Source organism: Arachis ipaensis, chromosome B4 (assembly GCF_059453495.1).
Source record: "Arachis ipaensis isolate K30076 ecotype BB chromosome B4, ASM5945349v1, whole genome shotgun sequence".
NCBI classification, from domain to species: Eukaryota; Viridiplantae; Streptophyta; class Magnoliopsida; order Fabales; family Fabaceae; genus Arachis; species Arachis ipaensis.
The window spans coordinates 51,777,197-51,802,006 of NC_142439.1; the positions used below are offsets into that span (position 1 = coordinate 51,777,197).

The 24,810-nt window shown below is 35.9% G+C and overlaps 1 protein-coding gene and 2 long non-coding RNA genes across 3 annotated transcripts; 2 read left to right on the top strand and 1 right to left on the bottom strand.

Annotated features, from left to right (window-relative positions):
* Window positions 1-338: 338 nt before the first annotated feature.
* On the top strand, window positions 339-2,753 carry LOC148567551 (uncharacterized). Its single transcript, XR_015881192.1, has 4 exons — window positions 339-828; window positions 1,172-1,369; window positions 2,117-2,220; window positions 2,361-2,753. It is a non-coding gene; the product is annotated as an uncharacterized LOC148567551 (long non-coding RNA).
* Window positions 2,754-3,735: 982 nt separating this feature from the next.
* LOC148567552 (uncharacterized) lies at window positions 3,736-4,640 on the bottom strand. Its single transcript, XM_088484576.1, has 2 exons — window positions 4,380-4,640; window positions 3,736-4,287 (listed from the first exon to the last, which is right to left on the bottom strand). Exons 1-2 carry the CDS (start codon window positions 4,638-4,640, stop codon window positions 3,736-3,738), a joined length of 813 nt encoding a protein of 270 aa, XP_088340702.1.
* Window positions 4,641-10,751: 6,111 nt separating this feature from the next.
* LOC148567553 (uncharacterized) lies at window positions 10,752-15,232 on the top strand. The gene is made up of 2 exons (XR_015880573.1): window positions 10,752-11,769; window positions 14,973-15,232. It is a non-coding gene; the product is annotated as an uncharacterized LOC148567553 (long non-coding RNA).
* The last annotated feature ends 9,578 nt before the right edge of the window (window positions 15,233-24,810 follow it).

Below are 24,810 nucleotides of genomic sequence, written 5' to 3' on the forward strand. Positions count from 1 at the left end.
AGGATATATAACATTCTTTCGTAAGACCCGACCCGAAAGCTAAACCCTAGCGTAAATTAAGAAATTGGAATTCAGTTGTTTTTCTTAGAGAGACAGGATACTAAGATAAGTATAGGTAGCGTTTGTTTTCAAAGACAGGATAGAATATGACACTGAGACAGAGATAATAAAACAGAGACAATAAAATTTATGTTTTATGTATCGTGTTTGAATACGATGGACAAGATACTAATGTAATATCTTGTATTAAGTTTGAATAGACATGGACAAAACTAAGATGTTATACAAAATGACCAAAATAGACATATCTTTCTCCTTGCCCTAACTCCTTCCCAAACACCAACTCAATCTCTCTTCTTTTTCAAATTGTACTTTTACTTTTGTAGAGATTTGATGATGTTGAAACTAATAAATTACAACCACTTCTGCTATTACATTACTATTAACTTCGAATTCTAAACTGGCATGCTTTCCTGTATTGTCAGACTCATCTTTGTTTTCATAGTGCCGGTTTCTAAATGCTATCAAGCAGTATCTTTGCCTGTCATTATTAAAGAATAGTGTCCTCTCAGCTATGGCCATTTTCCAGCTTCAGTGTGCAATTTTCATGAACTTGTTATGTAAATTCAGATCAGGATTGAAAAAGGAAATTGGCATGTTTTTTCTTATGCTTATTCTCCGGGTTCTTAAGAATGTCGTTCAGCCCAGTTTTTTGCATAAAATGACTGTCCTCAACTTATTGGAAAAAATCTCTCAAGATCCTCAAATTATAATTGACATTTTTGTCAATTATGATTGTGACGTGGATGCTTCAAACATATTTGAAAGGTATCATGCTTATGTAAAATTTTGCTGTTGTTAAACCTTAATGGTTGTCATTATTTAATTAAAGACATTTGCTAAATTGCTTAAGTATTTTGTTTGGGTTTGGCTGTGGTAAATGGAGGTTAATTGAAATAGCTTTTCTCCCCCCCCCCCCCGCCGCGGTCCGTTCAAATGCATACTTGTTAAGAAGTTTGCTTACATGTTATATTTGGAGTACTCTCTTTCTTAAGCTAGGGCATTTTTTGGGATCCGCATTATGAATATAGAAAACATTCATGTATATTCTTGTGATTTCTGCATCTTTATTTAGTATTTAAACTCTTATAATTCAAAAAGATATTTGCAGGATTGTCAATGGCCTTCTTAAAACTGCATTGGGGCCACCCACAGGCTCAACCACAGCTTTGTCTCCAGCTCAGGATATAACTTTCCGACATGAATTTGTGAAATGCTTGGTCAGCATCACTAAGTCAATGGAGGCTTGGGTGGACCAGCAAACAAGGATAGGAGATTTATATCTGCCAAAAATCTCTGACCGCAATGGGTATGTTGCTCTTTTTGTGTTTGTTGTTATGTTTCAAAGAAATTAGAATCTTCTATGTATGATGATCTCAGCCTATTCTTTTTTCCTTTGCTGATTTAATCTTCTTATGGTCATGTATATTTTTGTTGATTCATTCATATTGCTGTGTGGATGTTGATCTTGTGATGCCACTCCAGATCTGGAGTCATGCTGATGAACAGATTGGATTGGATTGGATTAGATGATGGGTTGTTTGTGGGATTTGGCTGATCTATGATTTTATTGGAATTCTTATAAGCATTTCATTTCTTAGGATGCAGAAAGTGAAGTGCAACGTGCTTCTAATTTGATGAGATCTCAATGTTGAAAGAGCTATGCCAATATGTGACAACTGGAGTCCTTTTTATTTATTGATTTTTTAAAATTTTTTCTTCTGAACTTGGAAATGAGGAAGTGAACGGGAAAAACTCTCAAGCTACTTTACTAATTATTATGCTACGTGTCATTCAATCATATGATTATAACATCCCAAAACTTGTTATAAATTACGCTCTTCTCAGTTATCTCTATTCTATAAGTATGTGTTGCACTATAAGTTAATATATTTGTCATGTGACATGGAAAGAAAAATAGTTCCTTTGGACCTTAATGCTCTGCATATTTCTGTCATGATATTAGGAGGAGGCACATGAAGTTATATTAACAATTTCATTATTTGTTATTCATTTTGGTTCTATGAAGCTAAAAAGATTTTTTTGTTAACGGTAGGGCGAGCCAGGTTTTCACTTATTTGGATTCGTCATGTGCCTAAGTGCTACTGCTGCGAGAGCTTTCAAGTCTGTTCTTCAGGGAATTTTACTTTCTTCTGAAGGGTAAACTATTTTTCGCACTATATATATATATATATATATATATATATATATATATATATATATATATATATATATATATATATATATATATATATATATGATTTTCAAGTTCTTCTTTCATCACTACACTTCAAAAACAGGTCAGCAACAATCTGAAATTACCAGAATCTGCTATTGATTGTTCTATCAGTAGGACAAGTTATAGAGTGACTATTCAGACACCCGGTGACCATTGTTGGCATGGCTGGCTACACAGTAACAGTCATGGGAGTAGCTGCATATGGAAAAACAAAGAGGAGGTTTAGATGAGCAATCTCACACATTCACACATTCTCTTAATTCCTGTATTCTACTGTAGTCTAATATTTATTCTATATTCTGAAACATGATTCTTTTGTAGCGTGACTAGTAGTATGTCATTTCATTGTATCTATTCTAGCACATGAACTGATGAACATGGACATAGACATGTATTTGTTCCTAGTATATTTTGTATCTATTGATCGCATCATGGAGAAGTTTGCCGAGTGCTATTGTAAATGCAGCCCTAGTTCGTTTAGCAGTGCAGATACTGCTTACGTTCTTGCTAACTCTGTGATAATGCTTAATACAGATGCTCATAATAATATGGTGAAGGATAAAGTTCGGCCTTGCGGAATCTTTTATTTTGTCTTGGCTCAATAGAGAGTCACAAAGAACCAAATTTGTTACATATCTTGTGTCCATTGTGGGTTTGATAATTTAATCTCAAACCATCCTTTTTAAAATTATTTTACTGATGAATATTGAATTTAATAAGTTTTCCATGGAACATTATCCTCTGAATGCAATGAGATGTATATGTATTAATTTTGAATATAACCTTGAAAACACAACGGTTTCTTGCCATTTCTTTTCCATTCTTATTTATGTGGGTGGTAATTATCGTGAATTCTGGCGTTTGTGTTCAGGAATTCATGGAACATGATGAATTGAGCAATTATATGTAGCTTCAATTTATGAATAACTCTTGACTAAATTTGATTGTTTATAATTCTTCTACACAATTTACATTGTATGATCTATTGCCTAATTTGTGATCCTACAATGGTGAGTATGATTTTGACGTGCATTTTTACACTAGCTTAACAAGAGAAACTTCATCATTTTGAAAAAAAAAATCTGAAACTAATATTGCTCTAATTTTTAAACTAAATTCTGCATTTAAACATACAAAAGAAACTCCCGCACAATTGAATTGAAATCCAAAACTAATTACAACTTATCTACAGTAATGTTAAACAAAATTCTGTACTATTTTTAACTAAAATTCTGCATTAACATTAACAAAAGAAACAATTCTACACATATTGGAAACTAACTCTGCACAAAATACCAAGTTGTTCTAAGTCTAAGATACCAAATTCTGCCAACAACACTTATTATGTATTAACATGTGCCAAATTGATAAGTCTAAAAAACCAAATGTACTATAAATCCAACCTCCAATTTTGAATCTTGAAAAAAAGATTAACTCTAACTATGCAATATAGCTCTAACAAATCCAATTTTTTTACTATCTCCTAGTGACCAAAAGGTTTTTTCCAACTGAGAATTTATGGAGAACTTGAGTGCAACAGAAATAATTTCATCATCGGTGAACCCAAGCTTGCTAAGCATGTCACCAACCTTTTTTTCCTCCCGAGTCTTTACCATAGCTTGAGCAAAATCATCTAAACGCTTTCCTTGTTGGTCGAACACATACTTCAGAGTGTCAGTTAACTCCTTCATAATCTTGGTATCCTTTGCCCCTTTAGATGTGTATGGCTTTTTTCCTTGTTTCTTCTCAGAAGATGAAGACACCGAATTCGATTGTTGAAGTAGGGATTCATTGAAATCCTGGTTTGAGTTAAACATATCCATATATTCTGCATCCACTTCTTCATCTCCATCCTGTTGCACTTCTTCTTCAGCATCATTGTCGCATACAGCAGCAACTCCATTTGCCCTATCCTTACAAAATATTTTCTCCAAACGTGGATAAAGGGGAAAATGCTTTCCTGGAGTATACAATCTTACTCCTTGTTTCTAGAAAACAAATAAAAGATCATCAAAGAGGGATAGAACTAATTTTCAAATAGAATAAAATTAAGTGAATCAAATCAAACATGAAAACTAACCTTCATATATGCAGCTAAAATCTCTTTGTTGTCCACAACCACGCATTGCTTCACATCATCCCATCCAAAACCGCTACAGGCTGCCATATCAGCAGCAAATTGATATTTTTCCTTTAGCCTCTTAACCTTGTTCTTGCAGTGACTTATTTGAAAGCCACCACCTGGAAATCTCTCATTCATTTTCGCAGCAAGCTTCTCAAAAGATCCAGGTTTGAACTGACCTGCATCAGCTATTCTTCCTTCACTGACAAGCTCCTCCATAAAACCAACAAATATCTTGGTCTCTTCATCAGTCCAGACATGTCTGTCCATTTGTCTCTACTATCTAGATTGACTCAATCAAAATTCAAGTGAGTATCCTAAACACATTATGACATCATTTTAAACAAGTAGTATATGTAGTCGAAACACAACATCAATATTGATTACAGTTTCACTGTGAGGTCTTACAATAAATATTCAAGACAACAAATTATCAAAATAATTCAAATGAAACACAAACAACAAGTAAACTAGCTAATCTATACGGCTATGCATCCACTCAGTGTACATTTCATGTGCTAAGTTGTCTCGCCAAGCAGTCCATTCGTTGCTTTCCTCTACAATGTCAATCATCTCATCTTCGTCATCTTCATTACCACCATGCTCCTCTCCAATAATTACGTGGTCATTCTCAAGTAAAATGTCCTCTTCAGGATCGGAGTCCATATTAAGCCGAATAAAATTTTGCAGTAGACAACATGCAATTATTATTCTATTTTGTGTCTTAATTTTGTAGAAACAATGACTCCTTAAAATTGCCCATCTCTTCTTAAGTAAACCAAAACAACGCTCAATAATGTTCCTAGCTGAAGAGTGCTTCTTGTTAAAATATTCTCGAAAGTTTCTAGGTGTATTTCTTCCATGGGCCCATTCTTGTACATGATATCGAGTTTGCCTATATGGTGCTAGAAATCCCTTGCAATTAGTATAACCAGCATCCAATAAATAATAATTCCCTATAAATTAAACGATATACATTAAGAGGATTAAAAAATTTGTATGAACTAACATTTTCAAGTGTTTTTTGTTATCTAAAACTTAATTATTACATACCAATTGGTATCTTGAGGTTATTACGACGTGAAATAGCATCTCTAAGGACTTTTGAATCTGATGCGGATCCTTCCCATCCACTAAGTACGTACACAAAATTCATATCTTGATTGCATACGCCTAGGACGTTGGTTGATATTCTACCCTTTCTTGTTCGGTATCTTGATTTATCTTCTTCAGGAACAGTCACATCTATATATGTTCCATCTAATGCTCCTAGATAACCCTAAACCAAAGAAATTTAAGTGTCAAGACTAACTCTACAAAATTATACATAAGACAAAACCACTCCAGCAGTTATTCACTAGATTTACCTTAAACCATTTCCATCGGGGATCTATGTAGTCATCTGGGACAGGAACAGCCTTTGCAAACAATAAGCTTTGAACACGTATAACCGAGTACAACACCTTATTGAAATACCTACTTATTGTTTCTCCTGACCTATAAAATCTAACTTGAAGTGTGCGATTCTTTTTATGATGAGCTAATATTATCAAAAATATAATCACTTGCTCAGGTATACTTACACGACAATCATCACTTAATCCACCCTGAACTTTAAGTAACTCACATAATCTTCCTAATGCGTCTACACTCATCCTTAATTCCCAAATGCAATTTCTATCGCCTCCTCCTATTATGCGGTTTAACATATTTCGTCTTTAGGGATTAGTATTAATTTCTCTATTCCTAATAAACAAATGCCCTCTTATCCTGTTTCTCAAATAGAAAAATACAAACATCAAAACTAATATTGAAACTGCCTCAAGCTCAGACTGAATCATAAAATAAAAAACAAGAAATCGTCTAAATTGCTCGGAGCGGTCCAATGGTTCCATTATTCCCTAATCAACAGGTCAAAAATATAAATAATAAATTATAATAAAATTTATACAAATACTAAAAATAATCACCAGCAATAAGAATAACAGCAACATAACCTCTAATTATTTTATTTTTGAATTCAAACAAATAAGAAGAGTTCAGTATAATTTTTTTTATTCATTCTTCAATTAAGAACAACATAGATACAACTTTGTCCATTCATTCATAGCATCATTAAAAAAATCACCAATTTTGTCACACATTCAATTCAAATAAAACACACATATAATTTTTTCTATTCATTTATTCATAGCATATTTAAAAAACTCACCAAATTTGTCATACAAAATACAATTTTTCTTGTTCATATTTAATTTTCAGATTTTTAATTCACTCAGCATTATTTAAAAAACACACATATAATTTTTCTATGCAAATGGTCGAATAGGTGGCATGCGTAAAACCTTGCAATGCTTTTATAAATGAGGGATTTAAAAATCATTCAAATAGATAACACCTAGAAAAACCAAAGCATTTGAGATTCTTGAAATTCAGAGAGTGTTGTTGAGATTTAGCATGTGCAGAAACTAATTAAATAGCAACTCTCTTTGATTGATCAAACTACAACAACCAATTTAAGAGAGAGAGACCGACCTGAAAATGCAAAGTGAATAGGTTGTAGTTGTTACAAGGCAATTTTGAAGTTAGCTACAGAGGATATAGAGACTACAGAGAGCAGAAAGAAGATAGAACCTGCCAGAGAAAGAAGAATAGAGAATCAGTAGGAAGAAGAAAAAGAAAAGAGAAGACAGAGAGCAGGAAGATAAAGAACGAACCTCTCAGAGAAAGAAGAAGAAGATAGAAGACAGAGAATATGGAGAAGAGAATACCGTGGAGAAGATCAGCATTGCATTGAAAATGTAAAATTAGGGTTTTTTTGATAGGTATAAGAAAGGGCAATGATGGAATAATAAAAATATTTAAGGGTAAAAAAGGAAGAAAAAATTATAAAAAAAAATAGTGTCCATCTTGACAAATGCCGTGTCTATCATTGTCCTCCGTAAAAAAGTGGACACCAAAATATAAAAAATTGTCCCAGAGACAATTTGTTCAATGTCCATGTCTCTGCCAACAAACACTTTTTGAAATTGTATTGTCCATGTCTCTGTGTCCTGTCTTCGAAAATAAATGCTACCATACAGACATATAAAATTGTGTTTGACAAAGAAGATATGGACAGAAACAATGTGTCTAGAGATATTGAATTAGTGTATTTTGTGTATATCTTGACAGAAAGAATACGGAGACACTAATAAGGGACACAACTTATTTTTCATTTTTTTTATTATTCTTGTTAATTTTTCATAATTATATTTTTTATTATTATATTTTTCATCTAAAATTTTTTGAATGAAAAAAATTGACCAGCCACACTCCAAAAATCCCTTACTGGCAGCGCTGCAACCTTCACCTGCCACGATGGTCATATGCGCTCCTCCCTCTTTCACGGTAAGCATCAGAGTCGTCCCTCCTTGTCATTCAGCTTTTTGACGTAACCGAAACCACGATCAGCAACCCACGATGGTCTTCATGACGCCATCCCTTGCTCTCTCCCTAGTCGGATGTCGTCACCGCCAAGGAGCTTCTGGGCGCCATTGCTGCACCACCAAGCATCCGCAATCGGCGTCGCTCTCTGCCACACCAAACATGAGGTTGTCCGCCTGAGCTTCTTCGTGCCACCGCTAGTTTCGCGTGAATGCCACCTAACGCCATCGTTTTCACCACCTGATCACTGCTTCAAAAGGTTAGTTGTTGGCTAGTTATTTATTTGATGAATAGCTGCTCATGCAATGGATTTGGTTGATTCAGCTGGGTGTGCTGCTTTGGTACAAAGGTGTATAAGTTTGAAATTTTGGCCTAATATAGAAGAAAACAAAATGTGGTTGTTGCTAATTTCCTGGTTTTTACCATTTTCCTTTTTATATATATTTTTTTTAATTTTGGTTTCGTTTGGCCAGGCATTTAGTTAGGCGGTACGAATGTTCGAATGAGACGTTTTTTAAATTCGTTGACTTAGTGAATGCTTATTCGAAATAAGATGGATCGTTATATTACCAGGTATATGGATGATTGGGTTTCATTCAATAAATTAATTCTTGTTTCAGTTGAGTGATAGATCTTTTGCTTGTATTAGTTTATGGACTTGTGGGTTACGATTGGTTTACTACGCATTTCACCCCTTAGTTACGTCCGATTTTTTAAAATTGTGTGAAATGAACATGTAAAGACAATTTCTTGTCTTTTAAGTTGTTACATTTTTTTAGCTTAAAATATTGTTTGAAACTAATTATAGTTAATCTAGAGAAAACCTATATCTAGATGTTTTCTGAATTTGGATTGGGTTTTGTTAGTTTTTAAAATAAAAAGAATATGCTACTTCGCCAGACCTTTCATGAATTGGTAACTTAGCTTATGACTATGGATGTTCAATTTTAATTTCTTATAAGAAGGATGAATATTTTACCACGTATACAGATGGTTGGGTTTCATGCAATGAATTAATGTTTGTTTCGGTTGAGTGATTGATCTTGTTCTTGTATTACTTTATGGATTTGTGAGTAACCGTTGGTTTATTGAGCACTTTACCACATGGTTACTTCCGGTTATGTGAAAATGTGTGACATTAACTTGTAAAAGTAATTTCTTGTCTTGTAAGTGGTTCCTTTTTTTCCCTTACATTATGGATTAAAACTAATTATAGCTGATCTAGAGACAACCTATATCTGTATGTTTCTAAATTTGGGTTCCATTTTGTTAATTTAGACAAAAAGGAAATATAAAACTCAGCCTGGCATTTCATAAATTGGTAACTTAGGTTATGACTATGGATGTTCGATTGAGTTGTTATGTGTATTAATTGAAATAATTTTGTTCCCCTAATTGATTTGAGTTGAGTGCATTGTTGGTTAAAACATTATTTAATAGTGCTAGTATCGACTTTGGCCGTTGATGCGTGAGCATTTTGTACCCTTTTCCCCTCATTTTCTAGTTGTTTTTTATTATATTTTATTAAATTTTATTATATTTTAGTGCAAAAATTCTCTTTGGATGCTACTTTGAGTGGTTTTGGTGTTTTTATGATTTCAAGTGAAATTCGGGTGAATTTGGCAGAGTTTTGTGCAAAAACAAAGGAAGAAAGTAGATGATGTCAACTCTGACCTCCTTCCACTCTAACGAGCATAACTAAAGCTACAGAGGTCCCATTGATACGGTTTTAATGGTGTTGGAAAGCCAACTTTCAGAGCTTTCCAACGATATATAATAGTATGTACTTTTTTCTGGAATCACTGCCAAATCAGACATTAAACGCCGAGCCTAGCGTTTAGTGTCCAAGAAATTAAAGACAGAACCAGCGCAAGAACTTTCCTCCCGAAGGTGCCAAACACCCAACCTAGCATTTAGCGCTAGCAGGGGATGCCAGCCTGCCCCCTTTTGGGCATTAAACGCCCAATATGGCATTTAACGCCAGCAGTGCTGTCCGAATTTATATTCTATTTTCTTTTTGTAATTTTTATTTACAAACAATATCTTTTAGTTTTAGGATTTATTATTTTATTTTATTTTCAGAATCAAATTAGGTTAGTATTTAAGGAATAAGATGCACCCTTTCTAGGACATCATATCTTCTTCCTTCGGCACGTTTTTCAGAACCCTATTTTCTCTATAAATCATGAGCAACTAAACCTCCTGGTTAAGGTTAGGAGTTTTGTTTATTTTGTAACAACCCTAGTTTTTGAAAATCAACTAATTAGTTATTTGTGATTTATTTTATTTGTTGATAATTTTATTTTAGGAAAATTATTTTACTAAAGATAATTAAATGAAGTTTCATGATAATTGGAGTTTAAAGTAATTAGAATTTTTATATAATCTTTATTGGATCTTTGGTATAATTGAAATTATAATTTTGATAATTGAAAAATAAGAAGATTTGTATAATTTAATTTAAAGAAATTCTATTTTGAATGAATTATGTTATTATTTGAACTCCTAGAAAATGATTTTATTAAAAATGATTAGATTGATATTTATAAATACTTTAAGTTTAAGTCAATTAATATTTATGTACAATTTTTATTATAATTAATTATTTTCAAAGATAGAAAAATAATAGAGATTTGTATGATTTAATCTAGAAAATTTTATTTGAATTTAAATTGTACTTTACAAAATATAATTAAGTTGTTCATTTTATAATTTAAATTAGAAATAATTGATTGAACTTAGCAATATGTTGATAAATAATGTTCCTAAATATTTTTAATAGAGTATATTTGATTCTAAAATTACTCTACTATTCAATTTTATCAAAATATCTATTCATATCTATCCATATTACTTTATAAAATCCCTAATTCCTAAATTCCCATATTAATTCAGAAACCCTAATTCCCAAATTAATTGAGAAACCCTAACCCTAGCTTCCCTCTGCCTCAGCCGCACCCCACCCCTCCTTCACCCTCTTCAGCTAACATACCCACCCTTAATCCCCAAGTCAGCGCTGTTACCCTCACCACATGACACACATAGAGACTTACCTCTCTCACTCTCAGCCTCACCAACGAACTCACACTCATTTCCTCACTATACACACGCACGCACACATATGGAGAAGACAGGAAGAGAGAGCGCCAGCGAAGAAGAGGGAGGAGCTGCGCTGCCACCGCACTCCGTCACACCCAGCCGCGTCTTGCTCGCCGTCGAAGCCACGCCGATCGTCGCTGCCCAGTCGTCGTTCTGCCTCCCGCCAAGCCCGTCCTGCCACTGACGTCGCCGAACAGAGGAGGGCGACCACCACGAGGAGCCACCGCCGTCTTTGCTCGTCATCTTCCTTGGAGCCATCGCCGTCGAGGACCAGCAGAGAGAGAGAACGCGCGACGTTCAGGAAGGAGGACGTGACTCAGTGACGCAAGGAGGAGTGCGACCCACTGCGTGAAGTTGTGCCGCCGTGCCTTCCGTCGCTGTCGTGCCTTGGTGCAATCGGAGGAAGCTGTTGCTACTGTGTGTACAGAGATGAGGAGCGTCGCGAGAATCAAGGGAAGGAGTCGTTGTTTTGCTGCTGCTTCTGGTTTTTAAAATCTGAGAAAACACCACTGCCGCTGCTGTTTGTTGGGTTCAAGATCGCCGCTGCTATTCTAGCTCTGTTCTGCCTCTGCTTCAAGTTTCAGAGTTGCTGGAGCCTTTGCCACTGGGATCCAAGACCAGAAAGAAGAGGAGGCCGTTTAACCTTGTCACTGTTGCTGCCATTGGAGTCGCTAGGAACCAATTTCTGGAGCTGCTCTTGATGATTCTGGTGCTGCTACATAGGTTCCGAGCTGTTGTGCTGTTGCCAGAGGAAGGGAACTCATAGGAAAAACATCACCAAGACTGCTCGTTGGTTTGATTGCATTGTTAATGCGACATTGAGGTAGGGGATTTAACGTTTTTAATTTAGAATGCCCACCAAGTTATTTGAATAAGTGCAAATGGTTAACAATGGTTTAGAATTTCTTAATTGTCATGAACGACCTAAAAAGCATTTGAAATTTGTTAGTTGTTGTGAATATTTTGAGCTGTGACTGGAATTAAATGTGGCTGTGAATGGTGATTCATTTGATAATACTTGTTAAATTGAAATTTGATGAGTTAACTATTGAAAAGTTGTCGTAATGATAATTGATGAGCTGAGTTAGATTTGTGTTTGGTTTGGGATTATTGTGATGATGGTTGAGGTTGTGAAATTTGGAGTGAGTTTGATGATGTGTTAGTGCTTCCATTGGAGTATTGAATTCAGGTTAAGGCTGCGAATGTCTTTGGGCTTTGTTGTGAGTGTTTGAAGTTGTAATTGATATTGTTTTCTCTGATATGGATGGAATTGAGTTGAATTATAACTGTAGTTGGTGATTGATTTGAAGATTGTGCGTACTGAATGTTGTAAGGGATAGAATAAATGGTGTTACTTTTGTTGCTGAGCTTGCTGGTGTGAATTAATGAGTTATTGTGTGTTTGAATGATGATGAGTGTATATGGAAAATTATGCTTGGCATAGTGTAGAAAAGAAAAAGGTTTGATGATGCTTAAGTACTTGACATCGTGTGAATTATTGATTCTGGGTTCTTGGACTGTGTTGGCAATGAAGACAATTTTGAATAACTGGAAAGAGGTTAAACGTGTGATTTTGGAAGGGTTATAAGTTCAAAAGTGGCTTTTGATAAGTAAGGTTGTTGAAAATGCTTAAGGCAGAATTTCTGCATACATGACAGTAGAAAGAATCAATTTCTGAGAGCATCCCAGGTCATATACTTGAATGAAACTATTTTTTCATGAAACTTTACTGTGTTTTGAGCATCTCATAAAAAATTCAGAATTTATTGATGAGTATTTTGGGAGAAATGAATTTTTGAAGATTGATGGTTTCTGCAGAAAATTCTGTTTCTTTACTGCAGAAGCACCAACTTCCAACTCACTTAACTTTCAATTCTGGTAAGTATTTGAGCTGAAACTAACGGCATTTTCAAGCTTCCTGTGTCCACAATCTTCATTTTAAATTTCATGTCAATATCCTATTTAACCAAGTAGATATGTTGAAAAGAGTATGGATAACTCATTGGATTTTGGAAACCGAATTCTAAAAGGCCTGGCTGTGTTTCTCACTTCATAACTTTTTCATATGACAGGGTATTAATCTGAAATTTGATTCAATAAAAAGCTAAAAGAGTCTTGTTTGAGTGAATTTTGAAAGGCATTGGGTGAAAACTGGATTTTTAAGGAATTTATCAAACTTACTACTTGCTGTTGTTTTTCTGCATTTTCTTAGGAAACAATAACAGAATTTTTGGAGAGATGGTACAAGTTTTTATTGTGACCAAATTACCTCAACACCAAGTTTCTTGGAATATTAGTTTATTGAGTTTAATTTTGAAAGGATCCTATGATAAGTGAAAAGTTAGTTACGAATTGATGAGGTGAAAGTTGAATTGATGGGTTATGTGGGAATTGTGGGTTATGACTGAACTGTTGGCTATTGTAAATTGTGAATTTTCTGATTGATTTGAGAACCTCTTATTTGGTAGTTGTTGAGGAAAGGGGGACACTTGTTGAGAAAGAGGGAACCCGTAAGGGTGGTTAAGTCCGAGTTTTAGGGGAGATGCTGCCGAATTTTTATAAAAATCCAGATTCTGTTTTAAAATGTGATTTAGAAAAAGATTTGGACTTCAGAGGTTCTACGAATTGGTTCATGATTTATTAAGAAATTGGTGTTTTGAGTTAAACTGTTTAATAAAAGTTCATGTTACCTGATTGATTTAAATATGAAAGGGCCTATGTTTTGAAGTTTGGTTAAAGAAGTACCTTTGGGAGAGTTTCTCATTTAAGAATGAAAAGAAATTGGGTTTTTTTTTGGACTTAAATAATTTTGGTTTTGAAACTGGTTCAGAACTCTTGGCTTACATGCTTTGGTTTTGACTTTAAATCTTTACTTTAATTTATCTCAACTAAAGCAACTATGATTCCGAGAATTTCTGAAGAGTTTAAGAAATGAGGCAGGTTATTCTTCCCTAAAGTCTTGAGTCCTTGCCAAGGTTGTTGATTAATAACTCTTGATTTCAAAGTGATAAAGCGAATGATTTGAAAATGAGTGATTATGAGTCTTTCAGAAGAGATTTTAAATCTGGCTTGGTTATGAAGTTGTTTGAAAGTTTTGAAAAGAAAATTTACTTAAGAAAAGTGGATCTTGGCAAGATGTGAACTAAATACATTTGTAATTTGAAAGTGGGCCAAGAATGATTTTTTTTGAAATAAGATTTTGAGTCTGATTGACTGTGGATGTTATTGAGAATATGATGAGGCATGGCAAGGATGGTGGTATAGTCCCGCTTGCTCAGTGCGTAAACCGTTATGCAGGGATGGTGGTTTTGTCCCGCCTGCAGTGAGGATGGTGGTTTTGTCCCGCTCACATATTGATAAATTATTTGGCAAGGACGGTGGTTTAAATCCCGCTTGCGTGTTCCGGGCAAGGATGGTGGTTTAGTCCCGCTTGCTTGTGGAACCTACGGATAAGGATGGTGGTTGAATCCCGCTTATCCGAGTCGGGTCTGGCAACATAACCGACGCGTGAGCTCATGGCCAGTAGGACAGGCATGCATCATATGCATTTATATGACATTGTTTGGGTGTGCATATTATAATTGGTTTGCCTATGTGAATAGTTATGTTAATTGCTAATTGCTCTACTTGATATAACTGTTTGATTGTGTTTGAATCTTCTTACTTGTGTTTGTGGCTGAGAATTGGTTGGATTGTGATGAATTGGTTGTTGATTGAGCTGCTTGGGCCTAGGGCCATGGTTGATTATGGGATGGGCTGAATGTTGTGTTTGGTTGTGTTTTCGGTTTAGAAAAGTATAAAAAACCAAACTAGTTCAGCAAAGACTTAATGAACCTATGCTTGGAACAGTTTGATCATTCATACTGCCTAGAAAAAACTTTTAAAAAGGCTTTTGGATTTAGGATGAAATATAGTTTTCTTGAGTATGTTAATTATTTGCATTTTATTTCATTACTTTTACGGCATTTCTATTCCCTACTGAGAACGTGTGGTTTGTTCTCACCCCAAAATCTTCCACCCTTTCAGTGACACAGGTACGAAGATTCGGTGTGAAGCTGCGGGCAATTCTAGAATTTATTTACGAGTTAAGTTTGAGTTGAGATTCTTTCATAGAATTCCCTCGCCCTTACTACTTAAGGTTTTTATTTTATGCAGAGGGATAGGAGTTGTACCTGAATTCTATTTAAATTCTTTTGTATAATATTACTATTATTAATAATTATGTGATTATTATTACTTGGTGATGTTTGGTATATGATTTTAATTAATAAAAACAAAAATTTCTGGTATTTTTACTAAAATTGAATCGCAATATCGAACTAAAGGCTTAATAGTAAATAGTTAATAAGGTAAACAGGTCAGTAACGCCTTACTTTTGGTACGATCATGACGTATTGAAAGTTGGGTCGTTACATATTTCTATGGATTATAACTATTATTCTTCTATTTTAATTTATGTTTGATTCAATTCTAAGGATTGTTTTTGTTTTTAATCTTATGAACTGGGTTGAACGAGAGTATGACCCTTTTCTACATGAAATCTTGTGATTCTCGAGAGATTTATCTCACTTGAACTACAGCTTAAAAATAAATTCCTCTTAAATCACTAATTGCATAAACTAATTTGGATATGTGACATATAATCATGTTAGTCTTGGGTAATTAGGGTTTTCGTGGTGCTAAACTAGTTTTTTGAACTTCACCCTCTAATCGGAATTAAGTAACCACGAGAGTGGCGGCTGATAAAGGTTAGAGGAGGCCAAATCACTAAGAGATTAGGGTTTAGACATTTAAAATTTGCCATAAAATGAATCATTCATTGTTAGGATAGTTGGTAAGACATTTTAATCCGGAAAAAGTAAACATCTCCAAAACCTTAACTGTTTTCTTATACTGTTTTCACTCTAACTAGTTTATTGCTTTTCTTACTTTCTTGTTTATTGCTTTATGCGAATTGCAACTTATTAAACCCCTTTGATTCTCCTGACTAAGTCCGGCCACACAACCATTGCTTGCTCAGTCCGACAATCCTCGTGGGATCGACCCTCACTCACCTGAGATATTACTTGGATGACCCGGTGCACTTGCCGGTTAAGCTGTGGGAAATTCAAATTCCTAATTAAGGCTTCGGAGATGTTCATCTTTCCAGATTAAAAGTTCTTACCAACTATTTTAACAATGTATGATTCATTCTATGGCAAACTATAAATGTCTAAACCCTAATCTCTTAGTGATTTAGCCTCCTCTAACCTTCATTAATCACCACTCTCATGGTCACTTAATTCCGATTAGAGGGTTAAGTTCAGAAAACTAGTTCAATGCCACAAAAACTCTAATTACCCAAAGCTAACATGATTTTATATCACATATCCCAATTTGTACGTGTAATTAGTAATTTAGGAGGAATTTATTTTCAAGCTGTAGTTCAAGCAAGATAACTCTCTTGAGAATCACAAGAACTCATGTAGAAAAGGGTCATACTCTCGTTCCACCCAATTAAGATTAAGAACGAAAACAATCCTTATAATTGAATCGAAACATTAATTAAAATCGAAGAATAATAGTTCTAATCCATAGAAATAAATAGAGCTCCTAACCTTAACCAAGAGGTTTAGTTGCTCATGACTTACTGAGAAACTAGGGTTATCAAAAAGTGCGGAAGGAAGAAGATCCTAGACCTAAGTGATCTTTTACTTTAAATACAAACCTAATTCAATACGAAAAAAAAATAATAAATCCTAAGACTAAAAGATATTGTTTGTAAATAAAAATTACAAAAAAAAAATAAATAAAATAAAACTAATAAGTGCTTAATCTACTTGAGAAGCCCAAATGAGTGTGATTCAGACTAGCTGTTGGCCTGAAACACCAGATTGGGCGTTAAATGCCCAAGCGGGAGTTGCAACATTGCTGGCCTTGATCCCTTGCTGGCGCCATATGCCAGTTGGCCGTTTTAGCGCCCGGGGGGGGGGGGGAGTGTTGATAGCTTTCTTCCTTTTTGCATTAAAATCTGCTAAATTGCTTCGAATTTCACTTGAAATCATAAAAACACCAAAGCAACTTGGTACGCGGAATCGTGATCTCACACTTTTCTCACAACTCCGCGCAACTAACCAGCAAGTGCACTGGGTCGTCCAAGTAATAAGCCTTACGTGAGTAAGGGTCGATCCCACGGAGATTGTCGACTTGAAGCAAGCTATGTTCATCCTTGTAAATCTCAGTCAGACGGATTTAAATGGTTATGAGGTTTGAATAATTAAAAGATAAATAAAACAAAAAATAAAGTAAAGTTACTTATGTAATTCACTGGTGGGAATTGCAGATAAGCGTATGAAGATGCTTTGTTGCTTCTGAACCTCTGCTTTCCTATTGCCTTCTTCCAACCATGCGTTACCTCCTTCCATGGCAAGCTGTAAGATCCTCTCAGTGAAAATGGTCCTCTACAGTTTCTGCACGGCTAATCAACTTTCGGATTTCTCGTCTCGGATGAAAAATACCAGGTACAGCTACTGCATGGCTAATCATCTGTCGGTTCTGATGGGATATTTTGGAAAATGAATTCCAACATCCAAAACTAACCGGCAAGTGTACCGGGTCGTATCAAGTAATAATAACTCACATGAGTGAGGTCGATCCCATAGGGATTGAAGGATTGAGCAATTTTAGTTTAGTGGTTGATTTAGTCAAGCGAATCAAGTATTGGTTTGAGTTGTTTGTAATTGACAGAAGCTAAATTGCTTGAAATGTAAAGGGAGAGGGAAGAATTACAGTAAATTAAAGAGAGCAGGAAGTAAAATTGCTGAATCTTAAAGAACAAGTAAATTAAATTGCAGAAACTTAGATTGTAAGAAATGTAAATAACTGAATCTTAAAGTGCAAGAAATATAAATTGCTTGAATTATAAAAGGAATTGGAAACTGGGATTGTAGAATTTAAACAAGTAGAAGAAAATTGCAATAAATAGAAGAGTAAAAGGTGAATTGAAGTAAAGTGGATCTTAAACAGCAAAGTGAAAAAATGATTGAAGAATTAAAAACAGAAAATAAATGCAGCTCAATTGCAGAAATTAAAAGAGAAATTGAAGATCTCAGGAGTGGAAGAGACTAGAAAACAAGTCTAGATCTCAAATCCTTCCTTGATCCAACAAGAACAGTTGCAAAAGAAATAGAGAAGTAAGTTGCAGAAGTAGTAGAAGAGAAGAAGCAGTAAACAGAATTTGAAATGTAAATCAAAGTTTCTTAGAATTATGCAGAAAGATTAAACAAGAGATCTCAGGGTGAGATTGAAACAGAATTTCTTCAATTCTCCACCCAAGATCCAAGACAAGAAGTAAAGAGTGCTCAAGCAAGAACAAGGAAGAAGAGAGATCAATTCTCCTTCCAAATTCTCTAAGATCCAAATTCAAAGTAAAAAGCTCAAAATTACAAAAATGAAAATTCTCAAAGAAGCAAAAAGGTCCTTTCTAAATCAAACTTACACTTATTTATACACTTCCTAACCTAGATCTAAGAATTTGGGTGGGCTCTAAAATTTGGTGAAGAAATGAATTAATTTGGATTTTTAATGGATTTTTGGCCCAAGATGCAGCTCCCAGGGGATGGCTCAGTTGGAAAACCAAACTGAGCGCCCAATGTTGCCTTGCTTGCTTAATTTGGTGCGCCAGTCCCTCTGTCCGTGTTGCTCTTCAATAGAGCTCAGTTGGAATTTCGAACTGAGCTCTATGTCTTGGCCGTGTTAATCTTGTGTGCATCATGGCATCCTTGGCCGTGTCAATGTGCGCATGACAAGCTCCTTGGTGTGCTTCTTGTTGCGCCAAAGTGTGGGAAGTGGGGGAGAGTGAGCTCTCCATTTGTAGCGCCTTGCTTTGGACTTCAAGCTCCCAGGTTCAAATCCTGGTGGAAGCAAACTGAAGCTAATTTCCTTGGAGGGGTTGGACGCTCCTTCCTTGCCTTTCATGAAGCTCCTTGGTTCGAACCTTGGGAGAGCCATTTTGGCTCATTTTTCTTGCAAGGAGAGTAGCGCTCCTCCCTTGTTCTCCATGGAGTTCTCAGGTTCGAATCCTAGTCAACTCACTTTGGGTTAATTTCCTTGCAAGCTTGGTAGTGTGAGGTTCCTTGTTCGAACCTTGGAGGAAGCTTTTTGGCCATTTTCTTTTATTTTCCTTGCAAGGAGCGTTCCTTGCTCTCCTTGGATCATGAGTTCGACACCTTGAGGCTTCATTCCTTGGAATTGCATCTTGAATTAATTTTTAAGAACCCCCGATAAAGCTCACTTAGTGAACTGAGCTTTATGTCTTTGCATTGCTTTCTTTGGTGCTCAGTTAACTAAGTGAACTAAGCTTTGTGCCTTGCTTTCTCTTTTCTTTCCTTGTGGAGCTCGGTTCACTCTCTCAACTTAGCTACCCTTCTTCCTTAATGTTGCTACGCTTTTCTTCTCTTGGGCATGCTTCTTGCTTCCTTTGGGCACGCTCCTTAGGCCACGCTTTTCTTAATTTCTTCTTTCTTCACCTACAAGTAGTCAAAACAACCAATCAAAGTATCACCAAATTCACAAGGTTTAAAATTCATTCATAATTCAATTAATTTTTGCTTAAACCTCATGATTTTGTATCAATTAAAGGGTGGTTGGTTGATTTAATAAAATATGAAATTCCACTCCAAATTACTTACTTATAATGCAAGAAAGTGCATAAAACCTAATAAAAACAAAGAAAAAGACTAGTGAAACTAGGCTAAGATGACTTGTCATCACAACACCAAACTTAAAACTTGCTTGTCCCGAAGCAAGCAATAAACATAAGAGAAGATAGAATGAAATAGAGAAGTATACATGTACTTATTAAGCAGATAGTTGAACTTGGTTCATGGGATTTCATGCAGATCAATAGTAGGTCATTTATTTCTTGCTGTTAAACAAACAATGTTTCTTCAAAGATTCACTAAGGTTGCTGCTACAAGCCTACAATGCCTTACTTTTTGCTTACTTCCCTTGTTAGCTTTTTCCTTCTTTCTTTTGCATTAGAGAGCTTATTACTTATTGAAGGCTTGGTAGCAAATGTTGCAGTGGCCTTTGGCTTAATTTCACTCAACATTCCTTCGCTACAGACACATGGCTCACCTTTTTCCTCCTAGGATCATTGATGCCCAGCATCTCTTTGGATAACTAAGTGTTTTGTAGCTAGGTTGCTCTTTATTGTAGACTTTCAGTTGGCAATCCCAAATCAGTTGATCTAAGTGGCCAAGTTTTTAAATACTCCTTAGAACTTACTTATCCAAGCATATCCTAGTACAAAAGCACCACAGGCATGTGTCCTAGGGTCCAAGCTATTGGTGTCTAGCCTTATTGTTTGTTTCTTTGCGAACTTTTGGCTTTTCTTTTTCTTTTTCTTCTTTCTGTTTTTATTCATTTTCAAGGGATTTTTGTTAATACAAGGCTTCATAGCAGCAAACTAGTTCAGGCTTCAAGTAACATATCATTATACAACAATTATTTTGTGAGCTAACAGTTGAATCAAACATATACCACCACTAACTTTCATTCTAACTTTTGCAACATTGAACAATTACTTTTCTAACTCAAACATCTTTCTTTTTATTCAAACAGCAAGGGGACAAAGCAAAGTACTCAAGCTAATCAAGGATGACATTTATTATGCAGATAACTTTTAGGCTAAAAAGAAATTGCAGATAGCTTTCTTTAGCATGTACTTTTACTTGCAACTAAATGATCATTCTAGCAAGGCATGAAGGAATCCCTGAATTAAAACATTTCAGAACTGCAAGGATTAAGTATAAATACCACCTGTTGGGTTGCAGCTTTTCATTCTTCCTTCTGTTATGCTCTTTCTGAATCATAATGCAAGTGTTCTTTAATTTTTGGCTTTTTTCCTGCATACTCCTCAAACGTTGCTTGCTTTTCAAGCCCTTTAATTATCCAGTTAATCTGCCAAGCTTGTTTATGGGCTCTTGAACTTACTTTGGTGTGTGAACACCAAACTTAGTTCCTTGCCAACATTTCTCATGCAACAATTTAACTATCTGTGAAGTCTTTTTTCTAACTAAAGGTAATAAAACTAAAAACTATGAAACAACAAATAGTTAACAAGTTTATCTAAATGTTTGAAGCTAGCATTATGCAGAGAGTGAGAATGCATTTTATAGTGAGACTTTGGTGGAACACCAAACTTAGAATCCTTCATTCTCCCTTATATTGTTTTGGTGTGCAACACCAAACTTAGCTTCTTGCACTATAGATAAAGTTAACCAACCTTTTTATTAAAGTAGCTATGAAAAGAAAATTACCTCAGGTTGGGTTGCCTCCCAACAAGTGCTTCTTTATTGTCATTAGCTTGACATCCTTCATTCTTGCTTAGCTCAGGTTCTGAACCTCTTTTTCCTTGTCCCATTGCCCTCCTAAGTAAGGCTTTGCTCTGTGCCCGTTTGCTGTGAAATGACTCTGTATAGCTTCATCTAGCAACTCAAGACTTCCATAAGGAAAAACTTTTGTCACTAAATATGGGCCAGTCCATTTGGACTTGAGCTTGCCAGGAAAAATCTTGAGCCGTGAATTGTACAAGAGTACTTGCTGTCCTGGTTTGAACTCTTTCTTTGAAATCTTCCTGTCATGCCACCTTTTGGCTCTTTCCTTGTATGTCTTAGCATTTTCATAGGCTTCTAACCTAAATTTATCCAACTCATTTAATTGTAGTAGCCTTTTCTTCCCTGCTGCCTGAGAATCAAGGTTGAGGAGTTTAGTAGCCCAAAAAGCTCTGTGTTCAAGCTCTACAGGGAGATGGCATGATTTTCCATACAATAGCTGAAAGGGGGACTTTTCAATGGGAGTTTTGAAAGCTGTCCTGTATGCCCAGAGTGCATCTTCTAGCTTCCTAGCCCAATCTTTTCTTGTGCTTCCCACTATTTTCTCCAAGATCTTCTTCAACTCCCTATTTGCTAATTCAGCCTGGCCATTAGTTTGAGGGTGGTATGGTGTGGCTACTTTGTGAATTACTCCATATTTATGGAGGAGTTTCTCCATCTGTTTGTTGCAGAAATAACCACCACCATCGCTAATAAGACCCTTGGGCACTCCATATCTAGTGAAAATGTGCTTCTTAAGGAATTGAAGGACAATCTGTGCATCACCGGTGGTTGTGGCTATGGCTTCCACCCACTTTGAGACATACTCTACTGCCACCAAGATGTATCTGAAAGAGTAGGAAGGAGGAAAGGGTCCCATGAAATCAATGCCCCATAAGTCAAATAGCTCCACTTCCAGGATGAAATTTTGAGGCATCTCATTCCTTCTTGTCAATCCTCCATCTCTTTGGCATTCATTGCATTGGTAAACAAACTCTCTGGCATCCTTGAAGATAGTTGGCCAATAGAAGCCACTCTGCAGTACCTTTGCAGCCGTTCTCTCTGGTCCAAAGTGTCCACCGTATGCTGAACCATGACAATGCCACAATATGTCTTTCATTTCATTTTCAGGGACACACCTCCTAATCATTCCATCAGAGCATCTCTTGAATAAAAACGGTTCGTCCCACAAGAACTTCCTTGCTTCATTGAGTAGCTTCTTTACTTGTTGCTTGGAAAATTCTTGAGGTATTTTTCTTCCTACTTTGAAATTTGCTATGTCAGCAAACCAAGATGTTTGTTGAACTTGGAAAAGGTGCTCATCAGGAAAATTCTCATTTACTTGCTGTGGTCTATCTTGCTTGGCTTCTTGTGGTACTCTTGATAGATGATCTGCTACTTGATTTTCACCTCCTTTTCGATCTCTCACTTCAATATCAAATTCTTGTAGCAGCAGCACCCACCTAATAAGCCTTGGCTTTGAGTCCTGTTTAGATATTAAATACTTGAGAGCAGCATGGTCAGTATACACTATAACCTTTGAACCAATCAAGTATTGCCTAAACTTATCAAATGCATATACAATTGCTAAAAGTTCTTTCTCAGTGGTGGTATAATTCTTCTGTGTTTCATTTAACACCTTACTGGCATAGTATATGACATGGTGCAGCTTGTCTTTCTTTTGCCCCAGTACAGCACCAATAGCAAGGTTACTTGCATCACACATGAGTTCAAAAGGTAAGTTCTAATCAGGGGGTGTGATAATTGGTGCTGTAATGAGTTTTCTCTTTAGAGTTTCAAAGGCATGTTTACAGTTATCATCAAAGATAAAGGGAGTATCAATCATCAGTAAATTGCTCAATGGTTTTGCTATTTATGAAAAATCTTTGATGAACCTCTTGTAAAAACCAGCATGCCCAAGAAAACTCCTCACTGCTTTCACATTAACAGGTATAGGGAATTTTTCAATAGTTTCTATTTTAGCTTTATCAACTTCTATACCTTTACATGACACTTTATGCCCAAGAACTATTCCTTCTGGAACCATGAAATGGCACTTCTCCCAATTCAACACCAAATTAGTTTCTTGGCATCTTTTTAAAACAAGAGTTAAATTATGCAAGCAAGTGTTAAATGAATTGGCAAAGACAGAAAAATCATCCATGAAGACTTCTAAAAATTTTTCCACCATATCAGAAAAGATGGAAAGCATACACCTTTGAAACGTGGCTAGGGCATTGCATAGTCCAAATGGCATCCTCCTGTAGGCAAAAACTCCAAATGGGCATGTGAAGGAAGTCTTCTCTTGATCCTTGGGATCCACCACTATTTGATTGTACCCAGAGTACCCATCAAGGAAGCAGTAATAAGCATGGCCTGCTAATCTTTCCAACATTTGATCAATGAAGGGCAGAGGAAAGTGATCTTTTCTTGTAGCATCATTTAGCCTCCTGTAATCTATGCACATTCTCCACCCAGTCACTGTCCTAGTAGGGATCAGCTCATTCTTCTCATTGGTGATGACTGTCATTCCTCCCTTTTTTGGTACAACTTGAACCGGACTCACCCACGAGCTGTCCGAGATTGGGAAGATTATCCCAGCATTCCATAGCTTCATCACTTCTTTTTGAACCACCTCTTTTATGGTTGGGTTGAGTCTTCTCTGAGGTTGAACCACAGGCTTTGACTCTTCCTCCAATAAAATTTTATGCATACAGATGACAGGACTGATGCCTTTGATGTCCTCAATTGTCCAACCCAAGGCTGTTTTGTGAGCTTTTAATACCTCAATCAACTTTGTTTCCTCTTCCATGTTCAAGGAAGAGTTTATGATTACTGGTAAGGCTTCTGCTTCCCAAAGAAATACATATTTGAGGTGAGGAGGGAGAGGCTTCAGCTCCTGTTTTGGCTTATCCTCCTCCCTATCTTCAATGGATATTTCTACCACTTCCTCTCCTTGTTCTTCCTGGTGCTCTTGATAGTTGTCCTCAAACATTTCTTCTACCAAGCTTTCTATCACATCCACCTTCATGTAATTTCCTTGCTCAGAGGAATGTTGCATTGATTTGAAGACATTGATTACCATTTGCTCATTATGCACCCTGAAGGTCATTTCTCCCTTCTCCACATCAATAGTGGTTCTTGCTGTAGCTAGAAATGGTCTTCCCAAGATGATTGAGTTGTTTCCTTCCCCTTCTGTATCCAAAATTACAAAGTCTGCAGGGAAGATAAACTCTCCGACCTTCACTAATAAATTTTTCACAATTCCATTGAGTGTCTTGATTGATCTATCGGCCATCACTAGTGACATCCTAGTAGGTTTAATTTCTTCTATAGCAAGCTTTCTCATCATTGAGAGGGGCATCAAGTTGATGCTGGCACCTAAATCGCATAGGGCGTTTTCCAGTGTTATCTTGCCTATGGTGCATGAGACCATAAAACTCTCTGGATCTTTGAGCTTTGGTGGGATACCCCTTTGAATCACAGTGCTACATTCTTCAGTGAGCATA